Here is a 20,692-nt window from a genome sequence, read left to right as displayed (position 1 = left end):
CATCCATTAGTCAAGCTAACTCGATTATCGCGCGCCACGCGGAAAAGGACAAGCTCTTCACCTCTGTTGTCTTCCTTCCTTCCTCTCGGTCGCCTTTTCCCTCCCTCCCTCGCTCGGCCTGGTCCATTTTCCGTCTGTCTTTTCAGGCAGAGCGGATGCCAGTCAAAGTGATTGTCGTACATCTTCCCGTGCGACGGTGGAAATGTACCCCTGACTGGGCGGATTCGCGGATTAGGTTGAAGTTACGTGGGGAAAATGTGCGTCGCATGTGTGCGATAACGGGATCTCCATACGAGGCTCTACACTTGTTGTTAATACTATATGTATTATTACTAGCTCGCCTGCATACTCATACTGTCTTTTTGTTTTCCTGCTTTTCGCACATCTTGGCTGCTGTTGCGCAACCTTTTCTTTTTTCCTACACTGGCTTCCCTTTATCGTTTTTATTTTTAACCATGCATTTATTCGTGGTTCATTGCGTGCACCATTACGAAGACATTCAAATTGTTCCAGGCACAATATAGTACGCAATTTAATTTTTTTCTTCTTTGTATTCTTCTTACAATTATTATTATTATTATTATTATTATTATTATTATTATTATTATTATTATTATTATTATTATTATTATTATTATTATTATTATTATTATTATTATTACCTCAATTTTCGTTACAGTATCTATGCGCGAGCATCAGATATTAGGGTTGTTCTGGGGTAAAGTGATACCTTGGCTAATTGATTGATTGATAGATTGTTACTATTGCTCGTATTAACAGTTTTTTCACGTTTTGTTCGTGTCGGCTTAGGCTATCCTTGATATATATGCAAGATTATATCATATGATAAGTGTTGTCCCTGTTGAAACTGTTTTACAGTAATGAAGCGCTACTACGTTGCACAACAAGAAAGAAAAAAAAAGGCTTTAGAATATTTATGAGCAAATGCTTAATTGGCGTACACGAAGAAGAGTGTTAGCCGAGAGAGAACCATCCAAAGCACGAAATAATTTCCTTTGGCATTATGAAACGACGCCGCAGTTGTAACAGAGCCCACTTGGGTGTGCAAAAGTTTACACAAAAGAGAAATTTGGCAAGGCTTCCCCCACTGGAACACATAGTTCCACCGATTCTTTACCAGCATATGAAGTGTGCAAGGAACTTACCGATTCACCGATTTCTGGATCTGTTCAGAAAAAAAAAAAACGACAGGCGTGACAAATGCCTCCCATTTGCCGCCTTATAACAACCGGCCACACTTTTTCGCTCGACGTACATTCCTTGTCTAAAACCATTATGGCCGCCTCTTCCACGTGTAGTCTGTGTGCGTAGAAAAAAAAAAAACCGGCAAAGTATTCGAGTATATACTTTCGCGTAATGTAGAAAAGAAAATTCTAAAAACTGTAGGGTTTACCAGTTCCTTCCCGCAACGTGCCGTTGGTAATTCCTTGTGTACATGCTGCGACAACGTTAATGTTTAAACGCAGCCACCGTTTGCGCAGGTAATAGAATGGAGATGTTTTATGCATAAAGAGAATTTCAGTGCGAGTTGAAGTCAAGCTTCAGTCGAACGACTTCATATCGAAATAGCGTATTCAGAATTCAGGTGACGATGGAATAGCGTGCTGAATTTGAGCAATGGAAATCGCTTTGTCGCGTGCATTTCTGCTCGCTACGTATTGCTAAGTTATTCGAGAATGCCCGTTGGCTGTACGAAGTTTTATTTTTATATTTATTTTTTTCTTTTCTTTGTCACCCAGTTTTTATTATTATGTAGATGAAGTAGGCAACTCTACCGTAGCCCATCTTGTCTGAATTATTAAATTTTGCAAAGAGCAACCTTCCATTCTACCGCCATTTATCGTAAACGAAAAAAAAAGTGCTTCAAAACAAACAAAAACACACGCGTTATTCTCTCATTGTCTTGGCCTCAGTGAATGCTACGTTTGACCTTTCGTATTAATTTTAAAAAGGCTACCAACTGTTTTCACTCTACACAGCAAAGTGACCTTTTCGAACGAAGCTTCCAGACGCATATCCAGTACAAACTAAATTTCCTTGGGTACCATCCCGCGGTGCGTTGTGTGCATTAAAGTCCTGTGCTTTGGTCTAAGCTAACGCGCGCCGAAATTGTTAACGGCCTCACTTTATTACGCTCTAGATAAAGTCAGACCCTTAACTTTCACAAGGCGTCGTGGGTTAAATTGAAATAGACTTGGCACATTCAAGCTGTACAGTGTGTCCCTTCCTTTGATCAAAAATTAGGCGTGACCAACTTTCGCGCTGTATCTACAGCGCACAAAACGCATGCCTCTAAGCGGTGGGAGCGGCACGCTCCACAGTGCCTTCGTGCATTTACTGAAGGCTACCTGGCCAACACTGTTTGCTTTCGAGCGAGGACTATCTCGCAAGGGTTAACAAGGAAGCTGGTGCTGCTGGTGCTTTTTTTTTGTGGTGTATAGCAAAGAGGGCTGTGACTTGTCGAGAGGCTCACGATGAAGAGGGCGCCTTTGTTTCTCCGTTCGGTGGTAGCTTGCCTGGGTTAGTGTACAATCATTGATGAGATGGATGCACGCGTGTTTCTGCGTAGCTAAAGAGGTCGCCTGGCCATTACAGCGCTTCCTTGCACCAAGAACTCTTTAACCAGCAGCGTGCGGTAGACGGTGGAAGTGAACTGATAAGCTCATCGTTCGCGAGCACGACGCAGCTGTGTGTAGAGAGCAACATTTGCGGCATCTTTGTTCTAAAGAATTTATGCTGTATAATTATAGTATTTTGCTAGTATAAACTACGGCACAGAAAATTGCAAGGTAAAAAGTAAACTTTAATGCAGCTAAGGGGCCGCACAATGAACAACGGAAGAAAAATTGATTACAGTACGAATACAAGATATGAAGGCGGCAGTATGTAGTAGAGAGAAAAGGCGGGTAGCTGATATTACATTCGAGATTCGGAAGAAGGAGGGAAGTTGGGCCGGACACGTGTAATTAGTAGAACACGTCACTGGTTGTCTATTATAGTACAAGAATCGGTGCCAAGAGAAGGTAAACGCAGTTGAGGACGGCTGAGGACCATGTGATGTGATTAGATTCGTACTACATTTGCAAGTATCATAATTTTGGCTGGCGTAAGATAGAGGTTTTAGTTCTGCAATGTAAATACTTTTATGACGATAGTGCTGGTGGTTGGGATGATGATTGTGGGGACGATGGCAACGACAACGAGGAGAATATTTAACTCAAATAGTTCCGGAAGCATAAGATTGTACGAGTGATCCCTTGCACCGCCGGGGTCATGCTATGCACATTTCAATGAAAAATTGCGCCTCTTTTTTTGACGCAGTGCTGGACACCAATTACGAGATACGCTTCTCGGACAGGCACGTTCTCTCCGGCAACTCCGTGCTTCTACAGTGTCCAATTCCCAGTCATCTGGCTGACCACGTGTTCGTGACATCGTGGCAGAGGGTCGACGGCTACGTCATCACCAAGAGCACTCAAGGAGGTAAGTAACATTCAGTGGCGTACGAGTCGTCATTAATATAGATAATTAGCATAAGTACACTCCTGCGAAACGACAGGGTCACTAGTTACACCAACGTTTATTAACAGCGGATCTGTTCTTGGTCGACGCTGTGCCGTCGCGCTGCTTGGCGTCACGCTGGTCACGTGACCTGTAAGCGAGAAGGGCGAGAGTGAGGCAGACAGCTGCGCTGTGCCGAGGAGGGCGCGAATGAGTCAGGCAGCCAATGATAGTTTGCGAAAAGTAGGTCAGTGAGAGGCTCGGTGGGGTATGATCAAAAGAAGTCAGTTCTTACTCCGCATTCGTTCTTTGAGAATGGCCAAGACTGCTTATACTTTTGAGGAAGAAGCCACCTGACGTGAGTGCCAGCGAGAGCTTGCTCACGTTGTGAGTAACGTGCTAGGAACGCCGTCGCCCGTGGACGCCGTCGCCCGTGGACGCCGACGCGTCCCATATCTCGCAACGCGCTATGAACGCCATTGCCCGTGGACGCCGATGTGTCACATCCCCCGCAACGCGCTTGGAACGCCGTCGCCCGGGGACGCCGACGCGTCTCATCCCCAACCAGTAGCGCCGTTTGGGCCAGCCAAGTGGCCGCAAATGCACAGCTTCGCTGTTCGACCATCTTCACGGAGCGGAAGGGGCGGTGATTTTTTTATAAAATGATATGAGCCTGGCCGAATCGGCCACTGAGGCTATCCCACACAGAGAAAGAGAGAGAATTAGAGAAGGAGCAAAACACTGCTACTACTTCACAATCTGAGAACACGATAATACAGATCATTCTTCTGAAAAGACCAGCTTGCTGGCTTCTATCAGCGACGAGCCTTCAACTTCAGATGGGTGCGGCTCTTGAGGGGTAGGAAATGCTGCGGATGCCGATGTATCCTTCACAGCAGTCATAGTCAGCCTGGAAGACCATTTCTGGCCGCGTCAATGCCGCTAGACATTTTCCGTGGCTTATCTGTGAGTTGATTTTTCAATGACCGCTGAGTTGAGGATATCGCACTCGCTCTTAATTTGTGGGCACTTTTTGGAAGGGGCGTCATGAGAAACCTGGAGTTTCAAGCACCTGAAGATGGCTGCACCGAAGGTGTCTTTTGCGTCGTTTACGGCACATCGGGAGCACGCGACTGTTGGTACACACGGCTTCCCGTAAAAGCTCTTCTATTCAGTGCCACATTAGCGCTTCAGTAATTCATTCTATCATCCAAATCCATCCTAATTTCAGGCGCTAAGACTTGGAGCTCCAAGTGCGAGCATAACTCTGACTAATCCTAATGTTTGAGCATAATGATTTCCACGAACCCAATATTGATGTCGATATTTCTGCTTCAATACCGAGAACTGTAACGGTCACGTTATTATTAGCCAATTCGTCATTTTTCCATTTTCCAAACCTTTCCCCAGTGTTTACTTCATCTGCGTGGATAGCCTGTGAATGTTATGCGAAAGACTCATTTTCGTGTCTAAACCAAGGTTCTCGCCTATGGCAGTCGCGCTTGACGGTGCAGTGTCGCCTACGCATCCTTTATTTCGCTCAATAACTTTTGACGGCCCCGATGTGCTTGATGGCGCTGTGTTTCGCCGAAGCCACGGTAAAATAGCGAACGGCAACGTGTCACGAGTAGGCATATGTAGTAAGGCGACAACTACGATTTCATAACCATAACCTAAAGGGATGACGCCACACTGCAATATCTTCGGTCTATTGCGACAAGCTTAAACTTGGAACTTTTTGGGCGTTTGCTGTGTTTCTGTTTTGAAGAATCTGTTTTGAAATTCTTGATCCACCTGTGATGATTTTTCCTGAAATGCTTGAATTCTCGCTTTTCTTTCAAATAGAGGAGAGAAAAGGCAACGTGCATGGGCGTATATTCGCGCCTTGCGTAACTAAAGTGCATATATCTTGTCGTTGAGGAGGGCCCGTATTCAAGAAACACCCCTTTACATAACATCTTCTCGTTGCCTGATGTTAGGGTATCCGACATTTATGATAGTGGTCAAGATGATAACGGGACGACCACTTTGACGGTGGTCGATCGATGGCGGCTGTTACGTTAGAGCAGCTTCGCGAATACGGACACAAAGAAGCACAGACAAATCTATTATACTCTCATTGCTTAGTGCATGTTCGTAGATTGTTGTAGTCAATTACGGTGGTAAGATCAAAACGTTTAAATGTGGCCTTTTGATCAACAAAAGCTTACGCACTTAGAGAAGAGATAAAAATCAAGGATAGGAATTATTATTATTATTATTATTATTATTATTATTATTATTATTATTATTATTATTATTATTATTATTATTATTATTATTATTCGGTATGTACACATATACACACAAGGACACGAAAGAAATAGGGAGGGAGCAAGCTGACAACTGCCACCGAGAGGGGCACAACGCCTGCCTACTCTTGCAGGAGGAGGGAATAGAGGAAATGAAAATAGGAGGAAAGAAAAGAGGGGGAAAACTGACGGAAACACAGACAGAACAAAACAAAACACAAATAATGCATATAAACGGGAGAGGAAACGTATATAGGCAAATAACACACGAGAAATGTGTGAAACATGATATGCCTTTAGTGTAGTATGCCATTTTGATGAAATGTTCCTTTCATTTTCGAATGAACATCATGTTTGAGGAAGTGGCGCCGCCTATTTTGGATTATTTTTTGAGAGATAATCGCTAGCTCTTCATCTTGTGTGACTCTTAGACAAGGTGACCATGCCAAACTTAGTTACGTCTCCGCCATGGCAGCATACACACTTTGAATTTCAGTCTCGGTAAGCTGATCTCCTCCGAAACCACACTTCGCCGCCCATATTTATTAAACGCACGAACGCTTCAACTTGCTGTACGGAAAATTCCAGAACTTTCATAGAAATATTGGCACAAGCACAAATGGCGCCTTAGCACAAGTACCAGATATTTCGAAATAAACGATATAGTACCAGGAATAACATCGCAGTTACGGTATTGTGATAAGTTTCCTTTGCAGGAAAATATACACACGCAAGAAACGATGAGCGCTATCTTGAGATCCCACGTGAGGTGGGTGTACGGCCGAGACAGCTTAAAGGCCAACTTAAATGAACTTTTAGAACCCGTAATAACCCTAGTTTAAGATCATGAAAACGTACAAGAGCCTACGTGCAAAGTTTCGCGTTTGAAATACGAGTGGGAGCGCCCCAAGGAGTTCGCAAGAATAACCGTATTTGATACCTAAACTGACGAAAAAAAGTAATAATGATAATAATTACACCGCCATTACCACCGCATCCTGGAAGTGACGCCTGATCCAGAAAGCGTGGCTCCTCGGTGTGACCTTCGTGATAAGGCGACGCTGGCAACTGCCCACGGCGCGCTGAAAAATCGCAGAAGCTATGTGCTGGGGACTTGCGTCGTAACCACTAACCACAAGCTGAACGCATCGTCTGCTAAGCTGTTGTTTAAAGGCTGCTAACAAAAAAAGCTCTACAAGATTGCCAAAATGGCTTCAGTGGTATACATACTACTCATTTAAAACTAATTTAGCCAAAGTGAAATTTTGTTGCAGCTCAGCCTTCAACCACTGTTTCCAAGGGCAGCTCACAGCCATACTCGTATATATGGTTGTACTGTTGTGATGGACATGCACTGTGATTCAAAATTTTATCTTGGATGAAAAATGGAGAGGGAAAAACAAGAAAGAGGTGACAGACGTGAATGCCAGCTTTCTTGTATGCAGCCAAAGACTTCAAAAATTCATTTCATCGTTGTTTGTGTGGGCACATTGTTTATCAGTAACGGGCGTGCTGTGAATAATTGAATGAAAAGAGTTGCCTTCGTATATGAAGCGACAACAAAAAAAGCAAAAAAAAAGAGAGAAAAGAAACGTAAAAAAAACAAAAACAAGTGGGTGAATGTTTGCGGCTTAGCTACCGATTGCGACCCACATCCACCCATCTTTCTCCGGGAAGGAAACCACTGGGAATTATGAAATTTTAACGCTTCGCTGTCTCTGCCCGCCTTCAGAATTCAACCAGTTACAGCGGGCCAGCGTGTAGCTGCACAGCCGCGGCTAAAGTTACTCGGAGCAAAGCCGTCGCTTCGTCAAATATTCATTTCGAAAACATTCATCGCGCAAAGCCGCGCCGAGCGGCTCGCCTGCTCGGTGTTCCGGTCTAGGTTCGTTCATTCTGCGTTTGTTTCTTTTGTTGTCTTAGTGGCCACCCGATGCTCTTAAGAATGCATGGACGCGCGCACTGCTGGGCATCCGCTGTCACCCCGACCGAGTCTGCTTTTTTCCCGGTTTATGATTTCTGCATGCCGGGAAATGAAAGTGGAGGGGACGATGGGAGGAGAGGCTCACGCGACGAAAGAATAAGCTTTGACCGTTTGCAAACCTGTTCATCGCGAAGCCTGCCGTTGTCCTACGTGTCGAGACTCGTTCTTCTTGAAATCAAAGGTTGCGCATTGTCGTGAAACTTGCTTTCGTCTTCATTACATTCTGAGTGCTGGCCGTTCATTTCTCTCAAGCGATAACGTATAGAACTGCGCACTACAGTTTTGTAGTTGTACCTCCCACGTCAATAAAGAAAAAAGTGTTTAAAAGCGTGCGAAAATACTGCAGTAGGCCCAGAAGGCATAACGTTGGCACAGACGACGCCACTACCGCGCGTACCGCGCGTTTCTTTCGTGCATTTCCTGCTTTCTTGCATGATGGTTAGGATTGTCAAGTTGCAAGGCGTATGATGCGAGGAAAATGGAGGAAATGGTGCGTGATTACGAAACACACGACAATTATATTAGACGGCGCACAGACAAGAAAGAACATCTTCAACTAGATGATGATTGTTCAAAAACAAGAACAAAATTAAGCCAGTTCAACGCTTGTGAAATCTGATGAAACAGCGGAGCTCGGCAAGCGTGGGTGTATAGCGTAGTAATTATGACGCTCTCCTTTCAGATCGTGAGTACCCGGGATGAAATCCCGCCTCGCTAACAAAGTTTGTATTGTTTTTATTTCTCTCTCTCTTTCTTTCTCTATCTCTCTTCCCCCCCCCTCTCTCTCTCTCGCTCTCATTTTCTATTTTTCTCGCCCATAGCAAGTTGTGCTACAATCGTCGGTACATTGCAACCATATGGTTCCCATAAATGCATGTTCCGCAAGCGTGGGTGTATAGAGCAGTGGTTATGACGCTCGCCTTCGGACCATGGGTACCCGGGCTCAAATCCCGCCTCGCCAAGAAAGCTAATTTTGTGTTATTATTGCGATAGCAATTATATGGACACTCAAAAGCAGATTTCTGCCGTCGCCGTCGCCGTAGCCGTCGCCGTCGCCGTCGCCGTGAGGTTCTGTATGACGTCATTTGGAGAAGAAATCGTCGCCGCGCGCCGAACGCTGTATGTGCGAGTGAAAGGGCGCGAGGGGCGCGTCTTTCACGGGGAGCGAACGCACGGCGGAGAACAAACGCGCGTTCTGCGCCGTGCTCGCTTAAGGGCTGCAGAAGTAGGCGTCTCTTTTCTCCTTTACAATCACCATATATGTAGAGCAAACGCACCTTCTTTTTCTCTCACTATCTGCCTGTCTCTCTTTCTTTCTCTCTCCGCACCTATTCTTCGCCTATGCTCTGCCTTCACTCTCTCCCAGCTCGGCGATGCTGCGCACGACAACGAGACCAACCTAGCGAGGGTTGAGCAGCACCGCTGTAAAACTATGCAGTCTCACGAGCTTGTTGTTTGAAGTCCGGAGGGTGGTGAGACTCATAGAGATGGAACCCTCGCGGGGAGAGCGATGTCCGGCGTGGCCAAGTAGAAGCAGCTGCACGGAGCAGGAAAAGTTGGGCGTCCCACAGCTCGGTAGACGGCAGCAGGCTGCTCTGAGGTCGTGTGCCAGGAAACGACAAAAGGCGCTCTTCGTCTCGATGACGGAGGCCCGCTCAAGCGAACCTCACGCGTAGATGTGGGTTCCGTAGTCTCTGTGGCCCTGGTCGTGCCAGCGTTCGAACTATTCTTCTACGAGCGCCCCTTCCCATCCGCTGCACACGCGCCTCACTTGTCTTTTTTTTCGTCCTCTTGGCCTCAATGTAAGCTGAATACTTGTATGCTCTGGCTATACTCCTTTTGGTAGTACTTTTTATATATATATACATAACAGAAGGCCAACAATATCAAAAGGAGCTTATGTCCACACGTAACTATGAATGCGGGCCAAAGTATGCAGCATATTCAGGAAAAACCAGTATGACTGCCTTTGTAAAGTATGCAGCTTACGTCCTATGCGGCGAATTTAGGTGAGAAAAAAGAAACAAACAAATGAAGGAAATCAGGAGAGGCACGGAAATTGACCATGGTGGCTTTTAGTTTACTAGTGTATACTGGCAGTATGAGTGAAGGAGTATAAAGAAAAAGAGACGTAAATATTACAGGAAGTGAGTGCTTGATCCTTACAGAAAGTGAAGAAAAAAAAAAATCCTGCATGCGATAGCAACGCATAGATATACGTTCCATAAAAAAAAAAACGTTCTCTCGCGTCGCGTTTCCTCTCGCGGCTGAAGCGTCATAAAGATAAGGCTAAACTGCCTTTTTCCCTTTCTCCTACCCTCACATCTTCGCATATTTATTCGCGCGCAGGCGTCCGAGCGAAAGTCACGAAATGCATGCATGCCCTAGGGAGAAAAGGCTGGAGCAGGAGCTTGTTGAGGTAGGGAATGAAGCGTTAAAGGTCCAGCAAGGAGAGAAAAGAAAAAGAAACGAACACCATCGCTGCAAAACATCACGTATGGCCCCAGCCATACATACAACCTGGAAGTCTTGGATAGAGCGAAGATGTAGCGCGGAGCGCAAGAGTTTATGCCGCAGTGGTTGGGGATAACGCCCTGCGCAGAGAGAAAGGGGCATGAACAGGCGGGTATTAGAGTCTCGAATGGCATGGCGCTCTCTCAGGGTAACGCGCACGTGAGTGCCAACAAATCTCTCGGTGCACACGCGCCGTCATCCACACCAGCGAGTGGATTCGCAGAGGCGTCATTGGGGTGATGATTCATCCGCAATGGCTACGTTGTTGGGCTTCGAGCTAACGTTCGCTATTTCTGTTTCTTCCTTTTTTATTATTTTGCTCAGCCACGCAGTATGTGGTGGATAGCACATCTAGCGTGCATGTGGAAGGGACGCTATGCGCTTAGGAATACAAACCAGGGATGTAGGCGCTCTAGGACCTATTAGGCAGCGAGGTCGCCGGGCTCGATGTGTGTGTGCCCAGTTTCTGCTCTTGATAAAGGACTCGGCGGCAGGTAGCACTTTTTGTTATGACTATATGTAGGAGCAGAAAATGTCCTGTAGTTTCGCGGTGGCCTTGTGACAAAGAACGTTGCGGCAGGGGCTGTATATAGCCCGAAAATTGCCATAAATAAGTTGGCAAAGTATAGTACTGCATTTCTGCTCTTGCATCTACGAAACATATAAAAAAGTGAGGGAGCAGGTGGGCCTGCCGGATAATTTCTTATGTTGGCCGTAGGGGGATTCGAAAATTCTTATTGCTACCAACGTGAGTGGCTTCAACGTTACTGTTGACCTCTGCAAGTACTCTTATTCATAATCAGTTACAATCACTGCTGGAATTTGTCTAAATCAGGAAATAAAAATAAAATACGCACACTGTCGGGCTATAGCAGCGCCGTAGAAAACAGTCATATACTGATGCGTTCAATTGGCTGTGAGCCGTCGTAGCGGAAAAAAGGGGAAGTGTGAACGCAGTGCCACAAAATCTCTGTCGCCGTTTCTGCAGGAGTTCAGAACGTCCAAAAGACGGTAACCTTGTTCGGCATAAGTTGTGTTTTGCCTTTCTGTGACTTTTCTCGGACGGCTTGGCCATAAGTTGGCCCAGCCGAAGCTTTTCCGCTTTGCGAGTGCTCGCATACGATCGCAAAACGGCTTGTATACTTAGATCACAAAATGTGATTTTCGGAGTGCAACGGCCGGTGACATACGCAGACTTTTGACTCCCCCTTCCCCTCATGTGATAGTTGTGACGCGCCATCTGGTTTTACAACTCAAATACACATCTGAGGTTCTCGTATACACTAATTCTCTAAGCTGTCTTACTTGTCGTATGCCTTCTGAGAGGGGAACGCATATTTGCAGTCCTCACTCAAAGGACATCAAATCTATGCCTGCCTTGCCAAGCATTATACGCGTGCAAACCCACTCAAAACGACAGCCCGGCAAAGGTTCCTGCCCCAATGCTCGCACTTGGAACTAACGCCTAGAGAGACAGCACATCAAACCTTGGACGAGCACGTGCGAACAACTTCGTCAACATGAGCTGCTTCATCGGTTATTCCAAAAGGATTGATCAACAAGCCGGTATTGTGTTTGCGGAGTGTTTGCGGAGCCGTGCTGTCGCATAGACCTAAACATGGCGGATGTCATTCGCAGTCCCGTTGGCTGCATTTAGTTGGGAAATAAGTTTAGAGCCCAGTGCGGTGTGAATTGCGTATATGTTAAATAGCCTAAATGGTAGAATTCCACCCTTAACACGACTGAAAGGGGTTCTTTGTAGTTCAGGCGCACCGTGGCGGTGTAAATGTTCGCTAGTTAAAGATGGTGCGACATACTCTGCCCCCTTTTCTATGCGAAAAGCAGAAACGCCCCGTGCTTTGCCATAACCGTGAGCCTCACTTGAGCCTCGCTCTCACACCGCTATTTTAAATAAAGAGCGCAGAATACAAGAACGTGAAATAGTTTGGACAGGGAAAGCAGGTATTTGTTCTTTATTCTGAACTGTGCACATAAGAAGGGCTTGACACTGACTCTCCTAACAAATCATGCTAATGGTCTCATACCGGGGCATATATCGGTGGTACAACCGCAGTGGTTGTTCGCAAGGCGTAGGTGATTGATGCGCCTGGCTATCGTGTTCGTGCAATAGTCATGCTCACAGTGTTCGTGTTTTATTGCCTACTTTCATGCATGACTGTACACCCTCTCTCTGCTATGTTTGTATTTATCCCTTAAGCCCCTCTACCCCACGTAGGGTAGCAAACAGGACGCGCGTGTGGTTCACCTCCCCATTCTCCCTCGCGCGCTCTCTCTCTTCCTCCTTTTCGGGACGGCGATGGCTGTGACTCGTCACTAAATTGTTATCTACTCTTCTAGAGCCTGACATTAGCCCTCCTGTGGACCAGTAATTTGATTTTGGCACGCAGACGACTACTTAGTCACGAGCGATGGGCAGCTGTACATCCGCGAGGCCCGGGATGCCGAGGAGCTCCTGCGATACCGATGTCACACCGAAAACACGCTCACCCGTAGGAAGAAGACCAGCTTGAACTTCGTGCGCCTGCTTCTTAGAGGTGAGTGTGCTGGTTGGTATAGCGGCAGTTCGAGCACAGAGTATTACCCGTCCGAACTGCATATTCACCGGCGTATTATCTAGCTACAAGGATGTGCAGTATGCGTATTGTAAACGCAGAGACTGTTCGTCAACACGATCTGAGATGCTAACAAAAAGAAAAGAAAAAATTACATTTATCAGACGAGTACATATTTGTAGTTGGCATAACCTTGCAAGGGCTTCCGGCATTAATCTTCATAACCGTAAGTGTAATGGAAACCTAGCCCGAACACTGAGTCCGACCATTGCATTAATTTAAGTTGGTTTTAATGCAGCTTTAGGTTACTGTTACTTTTGGCAGCAATTGCTGTCATTCTACTGAAGGGCATCTTTTTCCCTCCACTTGTTAGCAATTGCGCTGTCTTCAGTTTCCGTTACAGGCGTATAAAGGGTCAAGTGTTAAACACGAGAGAAACCGCCAGCGTCCAGAGGTATTGCCTATGAGAATTTTTTAAGCCTGATTAGGAATAAATTCGTTCATCTTGCTGCTTTAGAAACTGCTGTGGGAGCGGAATGACACTCTCTCTCCAGATTACGAATCTTCACCACACATTGTCGCGTCACAGACTCGCGTATTATTCGCAAATTTGACATGATGTCGCGCCAGTTTTGGCATAGCTCTCCCACAGAAACCAAGGTGCACAAATGAACGATATAGGTAACATTCAAATAAGCACGCTCCCGGTAAGTATACAGCTGGAGAATATCTCTTTATTGTTGTGATTTCGAAAATCAAACTTGTGCGCCACGCTCTTCATTTTGTCAAGAACTAGACATCGAAGCATGAGGTAAAGCTGATTTCAATAGTTCCTAATGATGTCAGGACAAAATAGTTTCGGTGAGCAATTTGGTTAAACTTTTATTGCGAGTCCTAGCAAGTGAATCTGATATTATTTCTTGCCTGTTCTATTATTCTGAAAGAGAGAAAGATAAATGAAAGGCCGGGAGGTTAAACAGGACTAAGCCCGTTTGACTACCTGCACTGGGTGAGGGAAAAAAGAGAGGAAGGGACGAAGAGAAAAGAGAAAGTCTAGAGTTGAAGTCGGCAAGGTAGTAAACATCATCAGAGCTATCCTTCAGAAATCGCAGCCACATTTTTAACCACTTCATCAGAGCTCACTACGTTGCATGAAAGAAAGCCAGACTAATTTAACACCTCTGAAGATATTTACAAGGAATCTGGTGAAGAAAACAGACATAAGTCAGTGAATTTTAAACCCGGTTAATATCAGACCGCGTCAGAAACTGTAACGTCTCAGATAACATTTGTGTAGTTGCGAATAAAGAAGAAGAAATAAACTTTATTTAAAGAGCCGGCACTTTGCTTTTAGTGGCCTCAGGTGTCAGGTGTCGGTGCGAATAAAGAAGCAGTGTTTTGAAAACCCAAACTTTTCCGTCAAGTCAAAGTTACAAATTCCTCGATCAGTCAAACACTGGCTGCATGCTACTGTATTAGAGAAACTAGGGTGCGTTAGTTCGCACAAAGCTCCCGCACAAAAGATCGTTCGCGCCATCCTCAGAGCCCTGCATTTCTTCGAGCGCGTTGGGCTGTTTCTACCCTTCACATGTTGTACACGAAACAGAAAACAAAACAAAGGAAATTTCTGTTCCGCAGTAAGTGCAGTTTGTTCCGAGTTAATTACGAAGTCTGCTGCGTTTGGTTAATCCCGCCGGGAGCGAACCTCGCCACTGCTCCGTAAATTACTGAGGAGGTGCAGAAAAGAATGGCGCTGGCTTAAGTTGTACGCAGGCGAAGGGAGATGCGGAAGTGAAAAAGTAATACTCGAATGGTCTGGTTCGCAAGTCGAGAGCGCCAGTCCTTGGAACGAACTGACAGCTTGCCGAGACGGAAAAGGAGAGGTTAAAAAAATAACACAAAGTGTGGACAAACGGAAGGGGTAGTTCCCCTGGTTTTCGGCGCCTTGCTTTGGTGGCTCTAAGCTTTCCCTTTATACCTGCTGTGAACCTTCTATCTCGACAAGCCGTAATCTCGAATGCCTGAAGCCTAAGTTTTATTTCGTGAAACAAGGCAGAGACATATATTTAAGTAAAAAATTGTTGCGAGGTAATTTTGAGGGTCGTAGTGCTGAGCTGAGATAAGCTCCGTTAGAAAAACGGCCGGAATAAGAAACGAGATGACCAGCTGTGTAAACTGCGGACAAGGAAATGTTTAGGAAAAAAACATTGTCCTAAATGATTAGATATTAGCAAAGATTACTGAGCGGTGGCACGACAAACATACAGTTTATGATTGCAATATTATCTGAACTCTTGGTTGATAGAAATTACGAAAGGCTGCAGTACATGTAGATGACTGTTTGAATGCGTCATAAGCGTATTGCTTTCCCACCACCATTAGCTTCTGGCTGCAATTTAATTATCTTTTTTATTATGAGGGAAGCGTTACCTTGTATGGATAGGATAGAAAGAAACGCTAAATCAGGTAATGCAATAAAAAAAGAGATGTATATGACTCTGAAAAGGTAAAATACTATGCAGAGCTATTGCTGGTTCAAGCCAAAGCTCTACATTATTTTGTGCATATTAGGAACAATCTGAAAATTCTATTCACTGGTCGTACCTGAACTAATCTTGAGTGATAAATATTGGGCCATTTAGAAGAATACGAAACAGACAAAAAATCCATGTTAGACTGGTAAATTTTTCTACCAGAATTTTATCAGTATCTGTTACGCAGACAAAAAAAAAAGTCGAAGAGGATTACTAAACATGTTTTTTAGGCTCTAGACGAGGCATACAAAACGGAAGATACGCACACATGCCTTTCCTTGTGTATGCCCCATCTAACGCCCAGAAACAGTGTTTAGTGAACCCCACCAACATGACAAGAGAGAGAGGGAGAGAAATAGAAGAAAGGAAAGGCAGGTTGGCGCTGAGCCGTGCTCCCTCAAGGGCTGCAGAAGATAGCGCCAACGTTTCCTTTTCCAAACGAACCACTTAATAGTAGGGAGGCTAACCAGACGCACGTCCGGTTTGCTACCCTGCACTGAGGGTACGTTCTATTAAGTGGAAGAGGAGAACGCCAAACTTGCAGTGCAAAGTTCGATTTCCGAAGTTCTTGACCTGCTTCGAAAGTTTTAACTAAAGTCGCAGTACATCAACCCAAGAAGATTAAAGCCCTCAGCGTAAGGTAAAAGCACGCTACAACATCACTAACCTAGGCAGATAACATTATGCTAGTTAAAGACTTATAAAACAACCGAATATTTACTCTCACCCAGCAGCATTGAAGATGACCGACATATCAGGCAAAGTGCACACACGCCGAAAAGAGACCAAAATGGTAAGTTAGAGACGCCAATTTCTCAGCTCATACTTTCGGCAGACACAAGACTCGTGCTACCATTGCACCCGTTTCGGTTCACTGACGAGCAGAAGTTGCAAGCAGCGCTTGAAACCTGGCCCAAATACCGAGTCTCGGCAGTGACGTATGGCAGGTCGTGCAATACGAACCATGCCACAAAGTGAACGTGACGCGCATGCTCATCCCTTTGTAGATGTATGGACTCCGAAGACGTACGAATCACGAAAAGGGAACGCGTTTTCGGCCGGCTTTATAAGCGATGCTTGGACCGTTAGACGCCAAGAATGAACTAGACAATGTTAAGGCCTCCGCCTTCTGAGAGCGAAGCTGCAACAAAGATAGATGCCGCTTTTGTTTTCTCCGGCCCGAAAGAGCTGTGTACAATGCTTCTTTGGAAAACAAAAAAGATGTTGTGTGCAAAAAATAAAAAATAAAATAAAAAAGAGCAAGGAAAGCTTATGTCGAAAAGCCTGTGCGTATTTGCTTCTTGTTCTTTCCCTGTGGACTGCAAGGGATTCGGAAATCGGAGAGTTCGTATTGCACCAAGTCAATCTGTTTCGAAACCTTCGTACATATTTCTTAAGGGTAAGAAGGTGACGTGTTTGCCGGCAGTGATATTTCGTCTCGGTCTCACTCCATGCGTGGGTCTGTACAAAGTCATCGTTTGTCGGCCAGTTCTTACATAACGGGCCGATTTCCGAGACAACAAGCGTCCTCAGTAATCAGATTCTTATCCTTCTACTGATGGTCTTGCGAAACCTGCAAGACCATCAATATCGAAATAAAGTACCGATAAGGTCTATAGCGCACGTGCGCTGCGCAAATAAACAACGACGAAAAAGAAGGAATGGAAAAAAAAGAAATATAGCCGGTTAAATGTGCCAGAAGTGCTCGTCGAACCGTGGTGAGATTTGGTTTTCAAATGAAACATCACCTGCCATTATGCTGGTAATCATCCCAGCAAAAGTGATCTTGCGTGCTTTGAAGCATAAAATTTGCGTTTCCAACCACGATGAAACCTTCTTTCAGATGAATGAACAGAATCGTATGCACATTGTAAATGGTTGCGGTTTGGTTGGCCGAAGATTTCGTAAGTGCCACTCGCCAGTCCCCTTTCAGAAAGCACCGAAAAATTTTGTAAATGCTGCTTTAGTAACAAAGAGCAGTAACATATGTGCAGTTAAAAAGTTAGGAAATGTATAGGTTTAGAACAGAGAAATGAAGATAGACTGCTGGTAAACTATATGGCAAGTAAATATCCTTGAGTCGCTTATAGAGGGACAGTAAAAAAATTAAAGAAAATACCGAAGGTACTGCGCAATGCAAATAGAAAGTGCTGGGGAGAGACAAACATGAAAAGATCAACAGAAAAAAATATACAAAATGGTAATTGCATCGCGAGCGCAATCACAAGGAAAGTATGCTCAAGTGTAGTAGCTTAATCTTGGACAAAATCTCGGGAGAATGCTTTGAGCTGGCAATAATACCGCGGCAGGATAGTTTCGCAAAACGAACGCTTTTTGTACACTTCGTGCCTACTAAACAATGTCTGTCTATTGCAGAAACCAGCCGCAGCGACTGACTCTTGCTGAACTTTTTCCGCTGCAGAGCCAGTGGCAATGCAAATGCCATCCATCATTCACCGTAGTAGCCGGGTGCTCAGTGATCCGGACCTCCCGGCCGAGTTGGTGTGCGCTGCCGAGGGATTCCCCGTGCCATCTTATAGGTTAGCGTATGCGTCTACAACGTTGCCTACCTTTTCTTTTTTTTTCTTTTGTACAAGATGTACTTTTGCCTGACTAGTAAGTGCAGCCTTGAGAACGCAACAAAGTTTGAGACAGGCCACATTTGAGTCTCTACTTTGAAGCTAAGCTTTCCTTTACAAAGAAAACGTTCTTACACCACAACTTTCCTTTAGTGCCTTTACCCTGCGTATTTCATATAATTCTGTTCTATTTGTCTGTACTGTAAAGCCATCCCGTTGAGAGTTTTTATTCGTACAGCAAAGATGAGTAAGTTTAGTACACCCTGCGAGAAGGCAAATTTTCTCTTTTTTTGCTTTGTGTTGTTTAGGGTTGTTCAAGCTCAAATGATCACATACATATACCTTAATATTTCACAGAGAACGACAGATGAAGCCTTTCTTTGATAAACAACTGAGATCGAGCCACTGGCTTGGAACAATTGCCTAACGGGGATTGCTCAACCTAGACAGAAGACGCGCGCCGCATTTGGAACTAGCGCTCCTTTCGGGCTTTTGGAAAACGGTGGTTCGGTTTAGGGAGCCTTAAATTTCGTTTCCAATGAGTGCACGAAGCGGCTGCATGCGTAAAGTAAAATATACTGCAGATATTGCTCGCAATCCAATATCGGCAGCTTAAGGGATACACTGCTGTATTTTCATAAAAGCTCCGACGTGCTCCGAAGATTAGCGCGTAGATATGAAAAATATTGTCAAAAGCACACTCGAGCACGGAAAGCGTTGAACATTAAAAATTTAGAATTGTCGCAATACTACCCAACTACAAATAAATTCCAGAAAATAACGCATGTGTTCTGTCATCTGTAAGAATTGCACACACAAAAAAAGAAACGAGTATTGCACATTTCCTTAGTTTTTTTGCCTGAGTATAAAGCAACAGTTTGCATTCTAAGACCTTCAGCGATGCATCGCGGAGATACACCCATGCGCGAAAGGCGCAATTTGTAAAAAAGGTTTCAGTTATGTTTTATATGTGTTTTATATATATGTGAATATATAGAACTGAAGAAGTTGCGAGCTCCGTAGTATGATTGGCTGTTGATGCAGCCATTTCTCCTGACGGAGACATGTGGGGTTGTCATGCACGTCGCAGAAGCGTAAACTGAAGTTTAGCGACGAGAAGCTCATGCATGTAGGATGCCTTAAGGAGTCATGAATTATTTATAAAACCAATTTGACGCTTCCGAGCGTTCATGCACAAGCGAAAAGAGCCTCACAGAGCAGTTCGAACAGCCGAACCTACAGCGTAGCGCAACTTCCACGCAATGCGACGAACCCGCTCCTCAAGGTATGACGTATTGCGCTGGAAAAAAAAAGAAAGTGAAAGGACCACACAAAGATAAGCGGCTGCGCGGAGAGATACAAGTAAATACTAGTAGTATATTGAAATGTGCACTTATATTTTTTTTTCGGGGACTGCATTTCACCCGCTAAAAAACTTGAAGCTTTCGCTGAGCGCAAGATACGCCTGTATGATTTGGAATGAACTTGAATGTTATCATTCATTTTATCTGTTGTGTAGACTCTCGCCGAGCCTTGCGTAATCAGATTGTACGCGCAACGCCAATAGTTTTGTACTCTCGGGAAGGTATGCAAGCACAAGAGATTAGGCTGGAACCTTCGACGATGTATGCATAAAAGACGACGTGTTTGACTCGAAGATCAAATTTCGACGATTGACGAGTGTGCGCGCAGCTATCATTGTGCACAGTGTTACTTGTTTCGCAAACCGAAAAAAATAATGATCAATCTATGCAGAGGCTGTAGTGCTCCACTGGTCACGATGGAATTGGCATTCCAATTTTCTTCTCCACGCCGACTCGCGTGGAATATGGAAACACCACGGTCATTTTCCTGTCCATCCGGTGCAAAACGGGACATAACACCTTGCCGTAGAGGCTTTCCTCGACTTCCTCTAGTTCAGTTAGACCAATGGCAGTAAAAATCCACGCACCAGCAGCTACTAGCAAATGTTTTTTAGATGACACGACAACGCAGAGAAGAGCAAAGCGCGCCGCCGCTTTGACCCAGGATTTATCCTGGGTCAAGTGTCGGTAGAGAAATCGGCGGCGCGGTTCGGGTCAAAGCATTATGGGTCAAAGGGTGTCGCGACTCTGTACAGTGGCGCTGGCATCGCGGAACCCTTTCCGCAACAGAATGGTAGCCCAATCTGTCACCACGTGGCGTGTTTTGTCGGGTTTTTCCGTAGATGGTGACAGATGGCGCTGTCATTCCATTGCAGTAACATCGCGAACTGCCTGTATGTGAGCATAAGCTAGGCCTTCATTCCTTGAAATCGAGAAGCAATCTCAAGAGGACCGCCGAGATAACGCACAAAATTTGCTGCCGGGGTGAGATAAAGTGCATCGAAAGTATTGAACATTATTCACTTCCCGTGATTGGGGTTAACGGGTAAGAAACGGCTACCCGTTTGGCGTGAAGTAAGCAGGCCGCGTACCGCCATGTCAGGCGATGACGCACTTTCTGGTTCTTCGGTGCAACCGAAGTCTGCGGGAGACCTCGACAAAAGCTGCCTCGGTGGCAAAAGTAATACACCGAACAAAATCATTCAGAGCATCGAACACAAATATTGGTAATCATTTAGGAGCAGTTAGAAGATAGAGCACGCTGTCAATCGCGTCATGAAATGCGGTTATCCTTTGGTACCATCGATCGCACTCTACCTAACACCCACTGA

The 20,692-nt window shown here is 45.1% G+C and overlaps 1 protein-coding gene across 1 annotated transcript in view; it reads left to right on the top strand.

The window, feature by feature from the left end:
* Nucleotides 1–20,692, top strand: part of LOC119448683 (Down syndrome cell adhesion molecule homolog) — a 221,335-nt gene that overhangs the window by 142,397 nt on the left and 58,246 nt on the right. The window contains 3 exon segments of the mRNA XM_049666459.1: nucleotides 3,343–3,504; nucleotides 12,720–12,866; nucleotides 17,841–17,958. Of these exon segments, the coding sequence (XP_049522416.1) occupies nucleotides 3,343–3,504; nucleotides 12,720–12,866; nucleotides 17,841–17,958 (427 nt within the window).

Source organism: Dermacentor silvarum, chromosome 4 (genome assembly GCF_013339745.2).
Source record: "Dermacentor silvarum isolate Dsil-2018 chromosome 4, BIME_Dsil_1.4, whole genome shotgun sequence".
Taxonomy (NCBI): Eukaryota; Metazoa; Arthropoda; class Arachnida; order Ixodida; family Ixodidae; genus Dermacentor; species Dermacentor silvarum.
Note: the sequence above shows the minus strand (reverse complement) of the source record. Positions and strands in the feature narration are given on the sequence as shown.